The 20570-nt window shown below is 58.2% G+C and overlaps 7 protein-coding genes across 7 annotated transcripts; 3 read left to right on the top strand and 4 right to left on the bottom strand.

The window, feature by feature from the left end:
* Window positions 1-672: 672 nt before the first annotated feature.
* Window positions 673-1518, bottom strand: HRG_08997 (uncharacterized protein; the record flags this gene model as incomplete). Its single annotated transcript, XM_044867468.1, has 3 exons — window positions 673-1216; window positions 1282-1354; window positions 1407-1518. The coding sequence occupies 3 exons, from the start codon at window positions 1516-1518 to the stop codon at window positions 673-675; spliced, it is 729 nt and encodes a 242-aa protein (XP_044717489.1).
* A 548-nt stretch (window positions 1519-2066) lies between these two features.
* HRG_08996 (JAB1/Mov34/MPN/PAD-1 ubiquitin protease domain-containing protein) lies at window positions 2067-3150 on the top strand (the record flags this gene model as incomplete). Its single annotated transcript, XM_044867467.1, has 2 exons — window positions 2067-2091; window positions 2150-3150. 2 exons carry the CDS (start codon window positions 2067-2069, stop codon window positions 3148-3150), a joined length of 1026 nt encoding a protein of 341 aa, XP_044717488.1.
* Window positions 3151-6353: 3203 nt separating this feature from the next.
* On the top strand, window positions 6354-8951 carry HRG_08995 (uncharacterized protein; the record flags this gene model as incomplete). The annotated part of the gene is made up of 3 exons (XM_044867466.1): window positions 6354-6467; window positions 6522-6849; window positions 6913-8951. The coding sequence occupies 3 exons, from the start codon at window positions 6354-6356 to the stop codon at window positions 8949-8951; spliced, it is 2481 nt and encodes an 826-aa protein (XP_044717487.1).
* An 809-nt stretch (window positions 8952-9760) lies between these two features.
* Window positions 9761-11987, top strand: HRG_08994 (PX-associated domain-containing protein; the record flags this gene model as incomplete). The annotated part of the gene is made up of 2 exons (XM_044867465.1): window positions 9761-10503; window positions 10568-11987. 2 exons carry the CDS (start codon window positions 9761-9763, stop codon window positions 11985-11987), a joined length of 2163 nt encoding a protein of 720 aa, XP_044717486.1.
* Window positions 11988-12638: 651 nt separating this feature from the next.
* Window positions 12639-13274, bottom strand: HRG_08993 (uncharacterized protein; the record flags this gene model as incomplete). The annotated part of the gene is made up of 1 exon (XM_044867464.1): window positions 12639-13274. The coding sequence occupies one exon, from the start codon at window positions 13272-13274 to the stop codon at window positions 12639-12641; it is 636 nt and encodes a 211-aa protein (XP_044717485.1).
* Window positions 13275-15221: 1947 nt separating this feature from the next.
* On the bottom strand, window positions 15222-15997 carry HRG_08992 (ribosomal protein s19e domain-containing protein; the record flags this gene model as incomplete). The annotated part of the gene is made up of 3 exons (XM_044867463.1): window positions 15222-15580; window positions 15637-15700; window positions 15974-15997. The coding sequence occupies 3 exons, from the start codon at window positions 15995-15997 to the stop codon at window positions 15222-15224; spliced, it is 447 nt and encodes a 148-aa protein (XP_044717484.1).
* Window positions 15998-16718: 721 nt separating this feature from the next.
* On the bottom strand, window positions 16719-17885 carry HRG_08991 (ZIP zinc transporter domain-containing protein; the record flags this gene model as incomplete). Its single annotated transcript, XM_044867462.1, has 1 exon — window positions 16719-17885. The coding sequence occupies one exon, from the start codon at window positions 17883-17885 to the stop codon at window positions 16719-16721; it is 1167 nt and encodes a 388-aa protein (XP_044717483.1).
* Window positions 17886-20570: the final 2685 nt, after the last annotated feature.

Raw genomic sequence — 20570 nt, 5'->3', positions numbered from 1 at the left:
TTTTCCTCTTGCTTGTACGTTTTTCGGATTTAATCTATCCCCTTTTGCAATTAGGAGGATTTTTGAAGTAAGGGTATTAAGACGTACTGAATTGCAAAACCCACTTCTGTCTCTCGCCGTCCCCACGAGCGATTGACGTCTCATCAGAGAAAATCCATGTATGCCAAAAGGAAGCTGGCTTTTGATGGTATTGTAGTGCAAATTGTAGCCTCTTTGCAGCATGTTCTTCTGTTAATTTTGGACGTCGAAGAGCGCGTACATGTTGTATGCCATGGTGTCGAAGGTACCGTGTTAAAGTACGTGTAGAACACTCTAGAGAAGCCTCACGAAGAAGCTGAGCATTCGAGATGAAAGGGTCTTTCGCGATGCATCGAAAGATATATCTTTTATGGTGTCATTGAGCTTTGAGGGTCTCCCAGAGCGCGGCAAAGATTTCGCACTCGACTGTGTCCTGTAACGCCTGACGATTCCGTAGACAGCTCTAGGAGAAACGTCCTCTTTGACGCCGACGAGGGCAGCTGAGAAGCCGCAATCAAAGAGGGTCACAATCTTCGTCCTCTTATGAGGGCTCCAGTGTTTTTTGGGCGTAATTGGGCTCATTTTGAAGGCATGATGGTGATTTGAAGAGGAAGGGTTGGAATGTGGGAGACGCGCGTACGCGACGCGCTAGCGTCATTGACCGGAACTTTTGTCCCCCCACTGTACATGTTCCAGGGGCCCAAAGACGGTGTTCATGTTCCAGACCGTCTCGTCGACTTCAAAGTACAGGCCATCGAGCACGAGGTCGAAGAGGACATAGGGGTTGATGCCGGCGTCGGCCCACTTGCCGCTGTCGATGAAGAGCTCGATCCTCTGCCACACTCTCGGCTGCGCCCCAAAGCAAACAAGCACTGTGCCTCCATCGTCGTGCTGGCGGAGGAAGAAGCTGGACTTGAGCCAGCTGTAGTCAGCTTGAGGAAGCGTCGACGAGGCGTATCCGGCGCTGGCGGCGCGATTGTCCACCTCAGGCAGTTTGCCGTTTTGGTGCTTGAGGCTGATGTTCTTGAAGAGAAAGTGAAACCACGAACAGCAACCGTAGTTGTCGGTCTTGCGGCCAAAACTGTGACAGACGGACTGCAGGACGCTGGTCGTGAAGTCGCTAGGGACGTGTAGGAGACGAAAGAGCGCCAGGACGCTGGGCAGAGAACACGGTTCAGGGTCATGGAAGGGTGCAAAGCTGCTCGGTTCGACGCCGTCAGACAATTCGCCTGCATAGAGGACCTCGTCATGAGTCAATCTCACACTATGCGCAGCCGTGCCTTGCTCTGAAGACTTTGGGGATTCGACTCGACATGCCAGACGCCCTCAGGGTTTTCTTGAACCATGGTCAGCGAGTGGACGGTTGACGGCTGTCGAGTCCAACGTGCCGTCTGTGACGTCCCATACGTGTAGAAGCCACGGTGGAGGTAGTATTAAAGCATGGCCGTGGTGCGCAGCTCTCTTGAATGCTTCATAGTCATCGTCTATTGCCCACGACATGGTTGGCCGAGGAGCTGGTGAACCGGGACAGGTCGCTGCCTTGGCTTGGGTCTCTGGCCAGGTGAGAGGAGGCTTTGGGCAACAGACAGTCAGTCGTTAGCGGGAAAACGGAATGCTGACGGCGACTGGGGTCATGTTTCGCAGCATGCCCATGCCGTGCCTAGATGGTCAGCAATCAGCCTTTTTGGCTGGCTCCTCGGATTGTGGCCAAATAAGCCAGTCAGCTGGAAAGCAAGCTGTTGTGCGGCCTGTCCGTGAGGGTCCATGTCGGAAAGCAACCGGACGTTAACCCCGGGTGCAGGCATGCATCTAGCTTAGTCGAGACTTGTCTTCTCGACCATGGCGGATGGACGGCGGTGTCAACAAGTCGGGGAGATGCTGCAAGGGCTGGAGATGCTACGTATCCCGAGATGTGTGATAATTATCGATAACACTGCACACCAGGAGCGGGGCTCCCCCGGCTCCCCCGCCCCAGCTCCAGCTAGCCCCCAGCTCCAACACCTCGCCCACGAACCACCTCGCAGCAGCTGCCTCTTGCCAGCAGCACCATGGAGACAGCCATGAAGTCGTGGGGTGAGTTTCTCCGCGGGACACTGCCGATACGGGGCTAATGCTGCGTGCCTCGCACCAGAGCTCGACAACAACGTCCGCCTCATCGACCCCAAACGCGATGCCCTCTACAACTACGACCCGGCCGCCCAAAAGGCCGCCGCCGCCGCCCGCCCGTGGGCCAAGGACCCCAACTACTTCAAGAGCGTCCGCATCAGCGCCGTCGCCCTCATCAAGATGACCATGCACGCCCGCTCCGGCGGCGATCTCGAGGTCATGGGCCTGATGCAGGGCTACACCGACGACGACACTTTTGTCGTCACAGACGCCTTTCGCCTGCCCGTCGAGGGCACTGAGACGCGTGTCAATGCCCAGGACGACGCCAACGAGTACCTCGTCGAATACCTAGACCTGTGCCGGGCGCAGGGTAGGCAGGAAAACGTCGTCGGCTGGTACCACAGCCACCCGGGCTACGGCTGTTGGCTCAGCGGCATCGACGTCGACACCCAGGCCGTCCAGCAGCAGTTCCAGGACCCCTTCCTCGCCGTCGTCATCGACCCGGACCGCACCATCAGCGCAGGCAAGGTCGAAATTGGGGCCTTCCGCACCTACCCGAGCACCTACGAGCCCGATGCGTCCAAGGCGGCGGCGTCGTCGTCGGACGGCGGGCAGGCCGTGCCGCTGGCCAAGGCGGCCGAATTTGGGGCGCATGCGAGCCGATACTACAGCCTCGACGTGTCGCACTTCAAGAGCACCCTCGACTCGCACCTCCTCGAGCTGCTGTGGCACAAGTACTGGGTGCAGACGCTGAGCCAGAGCCCACTCCTGACGAACCGCGATTTTGGCAGCAAGCAGGTGCTGGACCTGAGCTCCAAGATCAAAGAGGCAACGGCGACCCTCTTTCGTAATCGCGCGCAGCAGAATCCGCTCCTCAACGCTCTCGGCAGCTGTGGCGGGGGGAAGGGAGCCGAAAGGGCCGTTGAGAAATTGGCTGGGGACAGCAATCTAATTGCCACCAAGGAGCGGTCGGGACTCATGGCCAGCGAGATCAAGGCCAAGCTGTTTAATGGCTTGGGCACTTGAGTACAACTCTTTAGACCGCTTTTGTTTCCTTTATAATGGCTTTGGCTGCGAGGTTTCATGGCATAGACTGGGCGTTGGGGGGATATTACACGACTTGAGCCGGGGCTGTCGTTGGTGCTTTCAAGGTTCAACTGTTTTGCATCACACTGGCTGATGAGAACAGTCAAAGATTGGGCATGCACGGGAGATAATGAAGTGGCCGCAGCTACCCTATACACAGAGTAGAAATGGGAGCAAACCCAACTCAATGGTGGTGGGTGGCCCGAGGGTTCCCGGCTGCTTCCACTCCTTGCCCAGGATTGCCAAGCGTCATGATATGCGTGCATCACGGCGTGCGAAGTAGCCGGAGTAGGTAATGTGTGGATTGCAGGCCGCCCTGAGGACTTGTTGGCAATTGATGTCGTTGCGTGACGGACCGGAGCAATTGGACCGGGGGCGATATGTACGATGATGCTGACGTGACGGTAGGAGAGGCAGACGCACTTTTACGAGACAACTTCGAGGCAAACGCAAGAGCTATTCGCGCGTGGCAGTGCCTGGACGAAAGGCTCATGTGTAGCGACAAGGGGGGATACGGCATACTGTAGATTTTTGGCTTCCATTGCGAATGATGGCAGGGGCTCACACTACAAGTAGTGTATTTCAAATGGCGAAATCTTGGGTGCAATGTCGATGACGTCGGCGCGAAGAAAAGAATTGGGTTATCGAAACCGGACATTCCAACGCCCCTAAGCTCCCTGCGTGTTGGCCGGCGGGAGTCCCGACTCCAAGGGCGCGGGCTGAGAGAGAAAGGTTCAGGCGAGAGGCCGTGCGCCGGGTCATGATGAGCTACGACGACGTCTGTGCCGAGCGAGCCTCTACAGTAGATGACATGCAGGCGGACATGACGTCTGCGTGTTTGACGATGCACGGCAGACGAAACGTGTGTGCAAGGCGGTGCTGTCAAAAGAGATGAGGAAATGCGTGCACAATGAGGGAAAGAGGGAAAAGAAAGGCGAGTGAAACACACCGGGTCGCTGATGGAAGTGTGCATAGCCACGGTGAGGGAGCTACAGTACAACAAAAGCATGGGCACGTTGCAGCATACCGAGCAAACTGGCGATGACCGCTGGCAAACACGTCATGGGCAGCCTTGATGGCCACCTCATCCGCGGGGTCCCACGCCCCCTCTGTACGTTAGTAGCCGGGGCAACGAACAGGGGAGAGCTCCAGCCACACCATCAATAGGCCCCGCAAGTCCGCACGGAGGTATGCATGTACAGTACACAATTGTGCACTCGAGAGGTGACAAAAAGGGAAAAGCCGTGTACGTCATAAACGTGGCCGATGATGACGGATGTGCGACGGACTGTACCCGAGAGCTGCAGGCGTACCCAAATGTAGACTGGAAACCTCGAGCCGAGTTGAGTCATGTGAACAGAGGAAGTGTCGGCGCCGAGTCTCTCAATACCTCCCGCCTGGACACAGCCCAATTCGTTTCTTTTTATCTTTCTCATGCGGTCATCGAGTACTCCGTACGGATACGGAGTACGAGGACCCGGTACCGGCACCTGTGTGCCTGTGCTGCTGAAAAAAGAAAAGCCGAAACGCATAAAGGTAATGAAGGAGAGGGCAGCTGAAAGAGAAGGAAGCTGATGAAACTCACATGTACCGAAGGCCAAGCCGCTAACCATCGGCCCCGCCTGGCATCCACGGGTCGGCAAAGTGTCTGGATTGGTTCGGTACTAAGTTAGTCTGCAGTCTGCTCATTTGTAATTGGCGGATGGAGGAGAATACTGGGAACCTACAGTCTTGTACTCCGTACCTTCAATGGGATGAGGACCGAGTTTGCTGCGCCGCTTATGATCTGTACTATACTGTTCTGTACATTATAGTAGAGGGGAGAGCTGGAGATTGCTGGCGAATGTCGATTGCCGACCAAGAAAAAAGTGGCCATGAATCATGCCGGCTTCTCTTCTCCAATTGGCCACCAATACTGTGCTGAATACTGTGCAGGGCCATGATGGCATGATGCCGTGATATCTACGGCGCCAGCGGCCGGCCAATGAATCGGAGACAGACGCACTCGGTACATGCATTAGAGGGCATTTGTACATGCTTGTGGCCAGACATGTGCTGCTAGCGAGACAATGGGGCCTTGTTCAATCAGCTTCTCCTCCTCGCTACCCCACGCAAACGGCCATGTCGTTGAGCCTGGACGCTGGTGCTGCACCGCGTGTGCGTGCTCAATCAAGCATGGCTGAGGTCTCCGATCATCACCGATCTCTCTCTCGTGCTTTGTGCAATCTTGTGCACGCTTCGTATCCACAGCGACAAGCGACTGTGGAAAGTACAGTACGTGGCTTTTCATTGTCTGTCCCGCCAAGCACTGTAATCTCCATCCCGGCCTTGTTTTTCGCTTCCTCTCTTCACCTCTTCTAGCAAGAAACTCGACTGTGTCCATCTCAGCAAAGTCAGTGCAGAGCATTATGAATCAGGCCCGTCAGATGCACTGCCACAGCTGGCCTGTACACGGTACAAGCCCGTAATGCTGCACATGCAAAGCTCCGTGCACCGATACGTACCCAGGGCCGATGACGTACTTGCCGGCCCTGCCCAACGTCACCACGCCAATCGCCCCTCCCTTGTCTCTGCGTAAATCAAGCTTCAGATGAGTCTCGGCCGCGCCTACCTCTGCCTTCCCGCTTGCAGCTAATTAGCGGCAGGCCCACCCACGCACACCGTACTGTACCGCACCTACCACACGGCACCCCACTCTTGCCTGCCTCCTCACCTCTGCGGGCTACGATACCGGCAGGTACTCCCGTGCCCGTACCTGCCCTGCCAGCTCACATTGGCTATAAACCTCCATTCCCTCGCGCCCGCGCCCGCTGTTTCTCCCTCCTACCCTTTCTCCTCTTTCCCCGTTCACATACATCTTTTCCTGGCGCTTACGTACGGAGCTCCCTGCCCCAAGATACCCCTCACGCGTCACTCTGTAATCAACCACCGACGAAACACTCGAGATACCCCGAGCCTGAGTTGAATTCGCCATTGCTCTTCCCGCTTCCCTTGTCAACTCCCTCTTATATCCTCGTCGCCCTGATCCTCGACGCTCGTCATTGATTCCGCTTCCTCAGGCCGTTCGAGTCACCATCATAGAACCTTTTCTGGCACGACAATTTGAATAACGAGCATTGATACCACGCAAACAATAGCCCATCATGGCCGCCAACGTCAACAAGCCTACCGACATCAAGCAGAAGGAGGCCGACATCAACAGGAAGCTCCAAATCTACGGCATCGTCAGCGCTTTCCAGCTGGGCAAGGTTCCTTCGGTACGTCTCGCAACCGCTCATCAGCAGCCCGAGTTTCGCTAACCAGTGTCGCAGAACGATCAAATCGATGTCGCACTCAACAGCTTCCTCGCTTCCAAGGCCCTCAGCAGTCCCCACAAGGACCTCTCTGATGATGGCAAGAGGCTCGTCCAGGATGCGCGAGACGTGGTGCAGCAGGCAAAGAATCTCTTGCTCTCCAAGAACGACGGCAATCTGATTCAAGACTTCGTCTGGCAAACGACGCAATTCGACGCCAAGAGTATTCAGAGTCCCAACGCCCCCGTCTCCAAGGACACCGCCAAGCGCGATGGGGACGAAGCTCTCCAGGGCCTGAGGACGCTCGGGACATTGCTCATTACTAATGGCCAGTTCCGTAAACTCCGTATGTGTCCTACATGTCCCCTCTGAGCAGACTGTTTTTGCAGAGAACTAACTAGCGAAGTAGTCAAGGACTCCACCACGCTTCTCCGAGACATGGCTGGAGACGCCGCCACCAACGCCGCCACCCGCGTTCGCCCTTCAGAAGACGAACTGGCCCAGATTGATCAGGCTGCCGCGGACAACACTTGGCATGATGCCCCCGACTTGTCCAAGGATAGCCTTCGCAAACAAGCCCAGAACATCTATGGCGGAAATGCAAAGAAGGACGCCCAGGACATCGCCACTTCCGGACGGGACGCGGCTGCCCCCCCGGGCACCTCTGACCCCAAGGCAGTCGACCGAAATGCTGGGCAGAACGCGGCGGTTGGCGCTGCCAAGCAGAAGATTGACCAGAATCTGGATCCCGAGACCAAGGAGAAGATCAAGCAGCGCAACGAGGAGTATCGTCGCAAGGCTCGCGAGTACTTAAACAAAAAGATGCCGCGGGAGCGCAAGGACCAAGTCATCTTCCGTCTGAAGAAAATGATTCTCGAGTGCCAGCAGCACCCAGACTACTCCGAGGCAATTCAGACCCTCCTCCGACTCGCCGAGTCGTACGGTGGTCACGGCCGCGCCCTCGGTCAGGGATCAGCTGGCTCGGCCAAGCAGGCTCGGACGGGCTTTGCCGCCGCCGAGTACGATCTGCGAACCCTCATTGAGCGCTTCGCCAACGGTACCTCGACATCGGAGCTTTGGTCCAACATCAACCAGATTTACAAAGATGCCGATAAGGATCAGGAACTCAAGGGCTGGTTCAAGAGCATGGATAACTACATCCGCCGCTGCCTGCTCGAGCAGGGCTACATCCTGGAAGAGTCCTCGAGCAAGGAATGGGACCGCCTCTACGAGCATGGTAGGTACTTGCTCCGCGACAAGTACCGCAACCATACCGACCAGGTCTTGGAGGAGCTCAAATTCATTGGCGACCAGTTCGACCAGGACGCTCACAACAAGGCATTTGCGCAGTCTGTGCAGAGGCTGTTCAATCACCTGGGCAGTGACGAGAGTGGCAAGTCAGTCTTCAAGCCTCACCTCATCAAGGATCTTGGTGAGGTAATCATCCCGGGCATCCTGCAGAATATCAACTACATTCCCATCCCTCGCATCGAGTATTCAGATCCCCAGTTCGATGCCATTATTGAAAACTTGGTCTTGGAAAGCGACAACTTCATGCCCAATGTGCTGGAAGTGGCGAGCGAGCACTACTTCCGCTGGGGCCGCAAAAAGATTGCCAACAAGAACCGCAACATGATCGATGTGAAGGTGGCCGGTATCCAGATGGACCTTCGCGATGTCAGCTTCCACGTGAAGCGTAAAACTGGATTCCCTTCACTCTCCGATACGGGCGTTGCCGACATCATGCTGCCCGGCGATGGTTTCTCGTTCCGCATGAAGGTGTCGACGGCGGATAAGTCTGACCGCCAGAACTTTTTCAAGGTGGACAAGGTCGACGTAGACTTTAAGGGCCTCAACATCAAGCTCAAGAAGTCGAGCCACAAGCTCTTGTTTAGCCTCGTTAAGCCGCTGATGCTCAAGGTGCTTCGCCCGCCTATCCAGAAGGCGGTGGAAAAGGCCATCAAGGACCAGTGCAATCAGCTCGACACCATCGTCTATCAGATCAAACAGGATGCGGATCGTGCTGCCAAGGAGGGACAGTCGGATGCTGAGAAGAAGGCCAACTTTTACCAGCGCTACTACCAGGCGGCGCAGAAGCGCTTCCTCGACGGCAAGAAGAAGACCAAGAGCGCCACCGACGACAAGAAGGTCAATGTGGCGATGACGACCGAGGACAGCATATTCCCCGATGTCAAGCTGCCGGGCGGCGTCAGCTCGAAGGCCAGTGAGTACAAGGAGCTGGCTCGCAAGGGCGAGAAGTGGGAGAGCCCTGTCTTCTCGATTGGCAGCGCCCAGAAGAGTACCGACGTGCCGGCGGCGCCGCGCATCGAGAAGAAGACGCGGCCTGCGGCGGGGGTGACGAATGGCAGCTCGGCGCCCCTGAATGGTAAGGCGCCGGTGACGGCCAACGCCAACGTGCACGGGCAGACGATGCTCGGCGCTCACTAGGGTCCCGCCCACCGACGAGTCTGAGCTGTTTGCGAGGGGTGATGCGAGGGAAGGTAGTGGTGGTGTACGGACGCTATACCCAGTGAATTGCACGTGAAAAGGGTTGAACGGCCTGTCATTGGCTGTGTGCTCGATTTCCTTTGTTTCATTTTCTTCTGTCGCCGTCAGTTTCCGGTTGTGATACCATGGGAAAGAGGAGAAACTCGGAGATGCCGCGTGTCGCGGTGGTAATGAAGGGACGCCTGGAGAAGGATGGAATATTAGTCTCCCAATACAAAACAACGATGTCTCCTTTGCCGTCAACCTTAAACGCGAAAGATGAGGTTGCTTGACTCGGCGGAGGGTCTGGCGGAGTAACGCTTTCGGCCGTGAGCAATAAGTGTCTGTGCGGCAGTCGAAAATCTGGAGGCTCGTCAACCACTCGCAAAGGAGCAAGGGATGAAACGGGGTCCAGGAATAGAGGCGACAAATTTGTCCCGAGACTTTTAGCGCACGACGAGTGCCCTTGCAGAGTTCCGGGAAGACGCCGTTGCCGCAGTGAGGATGAGTTGGAGCTCCAAGGCGGCCAATGATGATGAGTCAAGTGACGTCTTGTCTACTTTGGAAATGCTATATTTCGACGACAGCCAACCTCCCGCCTGTACCTCTCTCTTCTCGACGAACAAAGCCCTGTGTCTATTGTGCACTGGATTGCTTGTTGGAGACTGATTTTTAACATCTTGACTCAATTGATTGTCTTTTGTTACTATTTCCCCCCCTCTTGGAAGGCAGTCGTAGAGCTCGAGAACTCCCCCCCAAGAGCACTCATCATGATCATGGCATGCCCCCAAGAGGCTGCTCTGGCGCCGGAGCAGCGCAGGGCTCTCTTTGACATCCTGACGCACTACCAGACATACGCCGACATTGTGGCGTGCAAGGAGCCTGGCGTGGTGGCGCGCTACGGATATCCCTTCGATCGCTCGTCGCCATCTTCCTCGCCGCCGAGCGCAACCTCGTCGCCCACGACAATCGTGTCGTCCTCTGTGGCGCCGCAGCTAGCCCGGCTGAGCATTCGAGGCAACAGCGGCGATGACGACGACGACGACGACTTCCAAGACGCAGACGACGGGACGCAGTCGTCGGCGCCGCTGCTGCAGACGCTGCTGACGCAGTTTGTGCTGCCGCTGCCGGGTGTCAAGGACATGCCGCCCGAGTTCTGGAGCGTGCGCGTGCACGGCATGATTATGCGACTAGCCCAGGCCGAGCTTTCCGAGAGCTACGACAAGGGCGCGCTGGGGACCCGCAAGACGTTGGCGACGGGGTCCAGCGCCTTGCTGGAGATGGTGGCGCGCGGGACGTTTGGGGGCGTGCCGCGCAAGCCGAGAAAATTTGTCTTCCATGGAGAGTACGACTGTAGCCGGGCTGAGGATTTGGAGCGGGCGTGGGAGGATCTGGTGCAGGGGCTTGTGTATGGCGACATGGTGGATGACTTTTTCGACCACATGGACCGGACCGAGGATCTCGAGAGTCACTCGCCAGGGCTCAAGGCCGTGGCCGAATATGTCCTCATTCAGTGAGTCTCTCTCTTTGCCCCCGACGCTCTGGTGAAAGAGGATGAAGCTGACAGACGTCCACAGGCTCGCGGCGGGCGCGCACCACGTCTTCATCCGCTCGCCCGAGGGTCCGTACTTGCTCAAGCTGGTGGAAAACGTGCACGGGCTGATCCCCTACAAGCTCATCAAGCAGACGCTGCGGGTGGGCAACGCGGCGACCATGATGAGCGGCATGATGCGCATCCTGCTGGCCAAGCTGAGCGTGACGAGCGTCACCAACTGGATAGGCATCACGTCGAGCGCCGACGACGGCATGAACCTGCTGCAGCGCATCATATCGCTCGTGCTGTCGTGGGACGCCGGCGACTTCCGCAAGAGTGCCGACAAGGTGGAAAGGGCAAAAGAGAGGGAACGGCCGAGCGACGAGGTGCTCCGGGCGCTTCGCGACCACGTGGCGCGCGCGGAGCGAGCTGAGCACGAGGCCGTCAGGGCGGCGAGCGCGAAGAAGTCGCAGTCCATCATCGTCGCCATCCTCGAGGCCTCGTCGGTGGACGCAGCGTCGTTGACGGAGACGCAGCATGCGCAGTGCCTCGAGTACTACTCTGCGCTGCTCTCCGTCCGCGACCGCGACAGCATCACGGCCGCGCTGTGCCGCGAGCCGCCCGACCTGCTCACGCAAGCCGTCAAGGACGCCGTGGCGGCCTACGACCCCATGATCCGCAGCGTGCACGCGCGCGTCGATCTCAAGGAGCACCTCGACGCGCTGCAGGGCTTCATCGACGAACTCATCAAGGCCAGCAAGCCCAGCAGGGGGCTCGACGGCAAGGAGAAACTGCCGACCGTCGACGACTACGTGAAGCTGCTGCGCAAGAATAGGGGGCTGCTCTATCGCTGGGTGCACGCCATTGCAACAAAGGCGCCCGACGTGTGGTCGTGGTTCCGCGACTGGGCGAATGCGTCCGTTGTCAAGTTTCGCCAGGCCGAGACGCCGACTGGGGTGAGCGCAATGGAAGCCCGACTGGACCACCTGTTTGTCTCGCTCGACCCGCGTGCCCAGCGTCCGGTGCTCGACGCCCTCGACGCGCACGCCGCATACCTGTCCGCCCTGTCCGACCTATCCCTCTCGCGCCTCCAAGCCCTCGTCGACAGCGGCAAGCCCGACAAGGCCAATCGCAGCGTCGACGCCGCGGCCCCGGGCATGTACCTCTCGCGCTGGCAGGCCCTCCTCGACGAGACGCTCATCACGCCCGCGGCGCCAAGCGGCGCGGTGCGGCACGGCAGCGACGTCAAGCACATCACCACCATGGGCAAGACGGGCGCCTCGTGGAAGCGCGGCTTGGCAGCAGCGACACCGACACAGGGGCAGCAGCCGCAGCAGCAGCAGGGTCCGGTGGCGCCGGACGTGGGCGTGGTGGTGCGCGCGCTGGCGGCTGGGTTTGGCGGCGTGATTAGAGAGATGGCGGCCGAGGTGCAGGCGAGGGACGCTGCGGCGACGGGGAGGTAGGTTTCGGGTGTCCTATCTTTCTGATGCTTCCGGGAAGAGGGATGTAGAGGCTGACATGTATTTGCACATGGCGTTGGTCACATACGATGGGGGTTTGTATGCGTCAGCATATACTGGGACCATGGCGGTCTGATAGACTATAAGGCCCTTTGTCTCTCGCTCTTTTCGTCCATCTTGATATAGCCCTCCTCCATCCGCAGTGTAGCAACAGCGATCTTTCTACCACGTTGAACCTCCCCTCCATCGAGCCACTCTGACTCAACTCAGCCCAACGTGAACCGCATCATCAGCCTCGCTCTCACGTTCCTGCCGAGCTTTCACAACAAAAACCCGCGTCTTCCCTCCCAGTCTCTCACAGCAACGCAACAACATCAGCGCCCCTCATCTCCCTCACCACAATCGTCAGCCACAAAACGTCCACGTCTCCCATTGCCCGCCGCGTGCCACCGCCTCCTTGACCGCTCGCGCATCGCCGGCGCCATCGACGCGGGGGGCTCTGTCTCTGGCGTCGGGGGCAGCGGCTTGGCGACCCCCCCGGCGATGGGGCGTGGGGTATGGTGCTGGGCTCGCGGGTGGCGGCGGGCGCGGGTTAGGGGAGGGCTGGTGTTGGAGGAGGGGGAGCTTGCGCGCAGCGGGGGGGGTCGTGGCATGCTAGGCCACGGTGTTGAGGGCTTGGCCGTTGCTGTCCTTCTCATCCTTTATGAGGGTGGTGGAGGGAGCGGGAGCGGGAGCGGATGTGTCGGGGTCGGGGTCGTTGGTCAAGTCAATGACCTGGCCGTTCGTTTCCACGTCGTCCTCGCCATTTTCGTCTTCGTAGTCTTCGTCGTCCACGTCCATCTCATCCTCCCAATCAAGGCCATCGCCACTCCTCGGCATGGACGGGTCTCCCGGCGACTTGGCTTTGCGACCCTTACCCTGCGCGTATACAGCCGGCACCAGGCGCTGGCCCCATATAAGCCGCATCTCGATCCCCGTGAGACGGGACAGGCGGGACACAAACAGGCGACACGTGACGCAGCTCTTGTGGGAGAAGACGATATCAAACGCAGGGCGCGAGCCGTCACTCCAGCGTGCGCGGCGGAGCGCCATCAGCCGGCGGCGCGTGACGATGGCATGGCCGTCGTCCTCGCCCGTTGGTCTTCCCCCCTCATCGGTGGTAGTGGTGGCGGCGGTTGCAGGAAGCGAAAAGAGTCGCAACAGGACGTGGACGGCGTGAGCCGCCAGCTTCACCTCGACGTGCGAGGCCTGGAAAATGCCCCGCTGCGCGTCCTGCCAGGGACCTCCCATGCTGTCATACGGCCTGTCGAGACGGAGCCCCAGTAGTCGGGCGAGCTTTATAACCCGTCGGGTCCATAGGCCATTTGCAAGGACGTGTCTGCCTGCCCCCGCGTCGATGTCGTCTCCCCACCTACCGGCGCCGTGGCCGCTCTCCGCCCATGTCAGGACGGTGTGTCGGCCGCGACTCAGACTCGGCTTCTGCCCGCTGCCGCTCCCACTCCCGCTCGTTGGGGCCGGGTTGGGAGAAGACGATGGAGACGAAACCAAGGCGATAAAGCCTGTCGTCTTACGGTCCAATTTGTTAGCCACCTCGCGTGGGGTAAGATGGGCTTGGGCATGCGAATGTCTGAAGGTGTAGCCGATATTGGTGCCTAGAACCCGAACCTCAAGGGTGGCTTTGTCTCCATCGATTATATGTAGGAAATAGAGTGACTTCGAGGAGTCGGACAGCTTGAATCTACTGTCGAAACCATCGCCGACGTCCGAGTCGCCGCCCGCCACGGCTGCCGAGGTGTGCGTGTCGTCACCGCTCATGTTCTGGTTCTGCTTTCGAATCCCTTTTCGCTTTTTCTTAAATCGAAACTAATTATCACAGCGATCTCAGTCAGCCGGTCAGACAGAAAATGTCATCACGCCCCTCAGACGTTCAGACTTCACCGAAGCTGGATCTGCGGGTGCACCACCTCAACGCAAGCTCTCACTTACCAGGAACACCGGTCTCGCACAAAGCAGAATGTCCAGGAGAATCTTCCCAAGTCACTCCGGGTGATGAGTAGAAAAGGTTGTTCTCTAATGCAGGCCTTGAATCTCGTAAAAACCGGCGCCGTGTTCAACCTTGTCGGGGTTTCTTGCTGTGGCACTCCGGCACCCTCGGCTTTGGTGTGATGAGTCGAGCGCAGGAAGGATTGTTTCTTGTGCTAAGATTTGTGTTTTTCGAGCTTTGTCCGAAACAAAGACTTGGAGGAAGTCACAGGCGTTTGAATGCTCGCTCCCCTACCCGTGACGCTTCACCAGCTGACAGGTCGATCCAAGTGCAACTCAAACGATAACGAAGAAAGGAAAATCATAAGACCAGAACAAGGGCGGAGGAAGGAAGGGTCTCAGGCATGGAGGACTTCCGACGAGATAGCGATGGCTTGAAGCTGCGGAGGCGTGGTGCAGATTTAAATCTCAAATGACCTTGCTCCGTCGATCGCGTTTTGAAGAAAGGTTACCGCGGCGTAGTGTGTAAGGGGAGAAGTTGAGCTCAGCGAGCATAGGCGGATTGGCAGGCACCGCTTCTCCGTGGCCAGCTGCAGGCACTTGAAGCTGTAGCCGAGAAAAGAGGCAGCAAAGGGTACGCTGAAGAGAGTCCAAGGGTGGTGCTCGCCTTTGCTAAAGGGAAGTGGGTGAGGCAGGCCGAATATAAATAAGAAGAAGCTTGCTTTCTGCGCTGGGAAAGTTGCGTTGGCCAAGCAAGTTTCCCCGAGGCCTCGAAACAGAATCTCCGTCTCGAGTGAGTAGACGTTTCGTGGTGGGAAAAGGCTCGACAAGCAACCCCGAACACACGAAGTTGCTTTCTTGTGCACCGAGTAGTCAAAGTTATACCTTTAGGTGTAAGCTTTAGGCGTGATGAACTGCCAACAGCTGGCAATGGGTGCTGACCGCACAGGCACGTCTGACGATGCAGTCAACTCGGCCCAGCACGAGACTTCTCGGCATTGGAGCTGCCTTGGCCTTGCTCAGCTTCCCCAAGATGCTCTGTCCCCACGTCACAAGAGCCCATCACCAGCCACATCATCAAGCAACTCGGTCGATTTGCTGGGACGGGTCCGATTTGAGCGAGCCAGGCGACAAACTCAAGAGGGAATCTCATTCATACATTTCCCAAGAAAAATGAATTCTAAGACCGTACGCCCAGTTCCATGCCGTCAACCGTCCAAGGTTGCCTCACGCCCATTTTTGCCCGGATGCAATTTACTCGTCATCGTCATCCTCCTCCTCGGCCTCGGCCGTCGTCTGGGCAATGCGGTCCAGATCACGCTGGCCGGCCTGGGTGACGCGGCGGCCGCCCTTCTCCTCGTCATGCTCCAGGACGCCAATCTTCTCGAGGGCCTGCATGATCTTGCGGTCGACGGAGCCCGAGGCGTCGACGTGCTTGGACGGGCGGCTGCCGCGGTTCTTGGCAGAGCCGTGGACCTTGCGGAGGCGGCCGACGCCGACCGTCTTGCGCAGGTAGACGTGGCGGGCGACCGAGGCGGCGCGGACGTAGAACCAGTCAATGTCCTGGGGGGGCAGCTCCTTGGCAGGACCCGTCTTGACGGTGTCGACCCAGCCTGCGTTGCGTCAGTCACGACAGCTAGCCTGCACAAGGGGAGAGGGGAAAACATACCAGGGATGGGCAGCTTGCCCTGACGCTTCAAGAACGCAGCATAAGAGGTGATGAAAGCATGCGCCTGGCAGAGACGAGACCCATTAGCAAATTCCGTCTTCAGAAGTCTTGCGACCCCCTCGCGCCTGCTCCTCGATCTCGTATTGTTGTGCCAATCGCCGGCTCTTTGCCCTGCTGCGAGCGTCGGACTACCGGGGCGGAAGCCGAGGCTCGTGCCGCACGGGCAGTATTCGCCCGCATCGTGGTTTGAGGCCGAGAGATTCGTCGAAAGCATCGGAGGGTGGTGGAAGTCCCACGGGCGGCGGGGGCTTCACATTTTGACTCGGGGAGGACCTACATCAACGTCGCGAACGCCAACCATTTTTGCGGTGTTGAGCAGGACTGGGCGGGAGAGGATGGACGGTGTGTGGATGGTGGCGGTCGTGAGGGGACTCGTGAAGAAAAAAAGGTCGTCTCAATCGGCCGGACCCGCTCGTCGTGAGGGCTCGTTTGCGCTGGCGAGGTGGTAGGGTTTCGTGCCCTAGATGCAGGTGATGAAATATGATGACTAATCACGGGTGCATTAAACTTTACAGTGCGTGATCTGAGCCGGATGAACACACTGTACGGTTGAGAATGCGGGGCCAGTGAACCCCAGACTCCAGGACTTGGCCCTTGACAGTGAGAGTCAGCATCATGGACGAGACAACCTCGGGCAATGGAGGGTCTATTCCACGGACGTTGCTTCAATGCGCCCCGGAACGGAGGCTGTCGCAACGCACAAAGCTCGGATCATTCAGTCTTGGAGCCGGCAGAACACACCCGTTGCGACATAAGCTCACAACGAACATCGAGAGAGCTCGCTCATAGCAAGGCGACGACCTAGGTATCAAAATTCATCGATGATTTCTTGGTCCAAAGATCGCTGCAGATTCTGGAAAAGCACAGTACATACACATGCGCAAAGCGCTTTCATGTCCAAGGCCCACGCATAACAAGTAAACGTCCTAGACAAACTCCAGGGACGACATCATGTCCCAACCGAAACGAACCCCGTCACGCTAGACTTGTCCTTCACCATGAACCAGCAGCTTGCCCGGCTCCTAGGCCCACTTGGCGAGCAGGGCCATGATGGCGACGCCCAGGGCCACGCACGCAAACGCCGACAGCTGGATCCGCAACGGCGCCCTCCGCATGCGCGGGTTGAGCATGAACTCGTGGGCCAGCAGCTCCACCAAGCCCGTGTACATGAGGATGCCCGCGCTGATGGAATCGAAGATGCCGTTGATGAGCTTCTGGGTCGCCGCGTTGCTGGGCTTGGCGCCCATGCCGGCCGCGATGCCGATGGGAGTCGAGAGGCCAAACGCCAGCGCCAGCACGTAGGGCACCCAGCCCCGGCCTTGGGGCCACGGCGCGAGGGCCAGTCGCGATCCGAGGCCCAGCCCCTCGAACATTTGGTGAAAGATGAGGACGATGAAGAGGACGACGAGCTCGTTCTCAGCCGTGGTGCCCAGGGTGAGGCCGATAAAGACGCTGTGGAAGACGACGCCGAACTCGAGGATGAATATGGCCGTGAGCTGGCCGGCCATGTTGCTCCGGCCGTCGCCCTTGTTGTGGTCGTTGCCGCGGGCGACGTTGCCCTCTCCTGTTGGGGGATAACTGACATCTTCTGCCGAGCCTTGTATGGATGCGCCGCGTCCGCTCTCGACGTCGTCGGAAAAGGGGCTGGACGGCGATCGGGCCTTTTTCTTGGCCATCATCTCGGTGTTGGGGTCTGTTTCCGAGTCCGAGGCCGTGCCGTGGCCGTCTTCGCCATCGCCGTCGTCGCCGGACCTCGAGGCGAGAAGCTCAACCAGGAACATGACCATGATGGTCATGAGTGGGATGCAAAGGGCCCAAGGGTAGCTGCCCATGCTGGGCCACTTTTGCGCGACGCATTTGTCGCCCAGCTGTTCGACGGCCGGGGCCAAGAGGTGCATCCAGGCCGTGGCGATGATGACTCCAGTGCCGACAAACTTGCAGATGAAAAAGGTTGACTTGGGGACGTGCATCCTGGACTGTCGCGAGAGCATGATGGGGAGCAGGGCGCCGATGAGAGAGGCCACGAGGATGATGAAGATGGACGCGATGCGGAGGCCCTGTCTGCCAAGCTGGAGGGCCTCGACCTGGCACTGGTCCGCTTCCTGGTCCACGGCGGGCAGGTCGGTGCCTTGCCTGGGCAGTAGGAAATGGTGGCCGACTGCATCGGGCGGGATGTGAGTCGGAAACATTGCAGCAGTGTCGGGGCGAAGTGGCGGTTGAAGAGTGGTGAAGCGCGGAGACTCGCAACGCCGCGGATCAAGAGGCGGTGCTCGACAAGTTGGACGACGGCGGCCGTGTTCCTCGATGACGGCCGACGTAGGCAAGGATGAGAGCCAACGGGGAAAGAAGGCCGACGGTGATATCGCGGGAGTGGCTAGGAAGGCAGGAAGCACCTGGCGGACAGGCGAGGCCAGGGCAGCGGAAGTATGGGTGGTGAAGCAGCAGTGAGTGGGGTTCTACTGATGCTGCCGTACTTATATAGCGATGCTGATGCGTGTAAGGGCAGGGGGCGTGAATGGGAAAGTTGGGATGGCGCGCGGGTGCCTGGAGCGTCGACTTGGACGCTGCGGTGGCGTCGGAGGAGAGCGGATAGAGGCAGACTGGCTGGCACTAGCGCTCGTTTGGCTTCGTCGAGGCTGGCAGCGCGCAACCCTGATGGAGGCAGAAGGGGCGGGTGACGGAGCGGCGGCGGATGAGGCTCGAGGCAAGCCAAGGGTGCAGCACAGAAGTCGTCGGGGCTTGTTGTCGCGGCTTGTTGTCGCGGCTTGTCGCCTCCCTTTGCCCGGTGTAAGACACCCTGTCTACCCCTCCGGGTGCGTGTGGGCGGTGAGGCTCGGGGCCGGGAACAGCGGCACGGCACAAGGGGTCGAAGTCCGGGGACGATTGGACAGCAGGAGAGAGGCGGGCGCGAGAGGGGAAAAAGGAGCCATGTCGGAAGCCTGGAAGGCAATGGCGGATGGGTTGGTGGGAGGTTTCGACGACGGCTTGGCGAGGCGAGAACCTTGATGGCCCTTGGCCAAGGTGCTGACGCACTAGGGGCAGCCAACGTTTGCGGTCCGTGAAGCCCTTGCCTGCATAAGTAGCGTAAGTTAGTGTGTATATTGCTTCATGGCTTGGTCGACCATAGCTGGGCTTTCATATTGATACCGACCATGACACCAATTCTTATTTATTGGCAGTTCTCTTTTTTTGGTGATGCAGCAATCCACGGCATGGCTCGAGCGGCCCGTGCTGCCGCCCCATCCAGGAAAAGTCAGAGGAAACAGGGGTCCTGCACCTGTCGCTCACATGCCTATCCGTACTCCGTACACAGTGGAAAATCCCCTGGTCATCCCGAGTAATTGCTTGCGTGCGGTTCGGCAAGGGGGCCGAGGAGGCGGGGGCCCGACGCCCGGCAGCGGTGCGAGCGTAATCTCTCTCACAATCACAATAATACATACGGTGGGCAGCCTTTTCCGAGAGGCCACAGAGACAGGTGTAGATGAAGCGAAAACAAAGGAAATCGCAGAAGAAAATATACTTGTCGCATAGGGCTGTAGATGCGAATCATGGCCAAACTCTCCCCCAGCGTGGCTCAATGCGCCGTGGCATTAGGCACCCTTCTCCGCCACAGGCTGTATATACGGCGATGGAAGCTCGATAGCATCTACCGACTCATCGGACTGCTTTCCCCCATTAATATGGTGAGGTACAGTCAGTCATGCTTGTACATGGCATCCAGGAGACGATTCAACACATAGATGAGTGGCATGCAAGCAAATCTGCCGTCGTGTTTTTCACGCAAGAGCCTGGGGTCGCTTTTCAGACCTCTCGTCGATGGTTGGTTGGTGCCTGGGACAGCGCCAAGTACCGCCCGTCAAGGCTTGGGTCAATTGAGGCCATCACCAACCGCCAGGCCCTTGTCTCAGAGCACTGATGCAGACATTGCCCGACTACCTCCAAGTGCACTCCAATAGCTAATGAAGGAGAGGTCAACCGACGACGACGAGATGCGCTACCACTACAAGCACAACTCATTACACTCAAGAGTCATTGACAAACAAGATTACTCTTTTGCACTACTCATCCAATGCCACGACTTGGCCAAGCCACTTTACTGGAGTGTGCTTCTTCCAAGACTCAAATTGCCCGGGCCTGAACTCTCTCATGCTGACCTTGTGTATATAAAGTGGACTTGGGTCGGTTCTGCTCTCTTGAATGATTCGCAACAACGAACCTGGCACCTCCTGCACGCTCACAGCAAAAGGCAACTTCATCATCAGCACAAGCGGCTCGTTTACCGGGGACTGACCAACACTTGGTAGGCTTGTGCTTCGGCATCAACGCAATGTTTCGAAAGTTGTTCAAACGCCAAGCATCGCGAGTGCAGCCCACAGACCAAGACGCATCCCGGCTGGGTTCATCTCCACCACCGTACGTACGACTCTAACTAAGGCAAATCCCATACCCAGGACTCAAAATTGGCCTCACGCCCCAAGCCGCACAATTGTCCTGTCGATTCGACCAATGACCGACAAGCCGATCTCGCAAACATGCTCCTGCCAGATGCCAAGCCCCATCTGGCGGACGATTCGGAATGGGAAGCCAGACTAGAAATCTGGACTGACATTCCGCGTCTAAAGAACGAGGGCTTCCGCTGCACCGAGGCAAATGTGCAAGCACGATGCACGATGTGGATATTTCCTGCGCGAGAAGAGGCCCTCCCACCCACTGCCGCGGCAGATGGATGGAGGTGCTGGTGGTAGCTGACAGTATTTAACTATTGGCTCGGCGCTCCTATATGCTCTTTCAACACCGTTTACGATGATAAGCGGTTGGAGAACTGGTGGCAGACCAATAGGACCCAGGGGCAAGGTAAGTAACATCATTCGCAA

The sequence above is a fragment of the Hirsutella rhossiliensis genome, assembly GCF_020360975.1.
Source record: "Hirsutella rhossiliensis strain HR02 chromosome Unknown scaffold00011, whole genome shotgun sequence".
NCBI classification, from domain to species: domain Eukaryota; kingdom Fungi; phylum Ascomycota; class Sordariomycetes; order Hypocreales; family Ophiocordycipitaceae; genus Hirsutella; species Hirsutella rhossiliensis.
The sequence above is the reverse complement of the archived record's forward strand: the minus strand, read 5'-3'. Positions and strand labels throughout refer to the sequence as shown.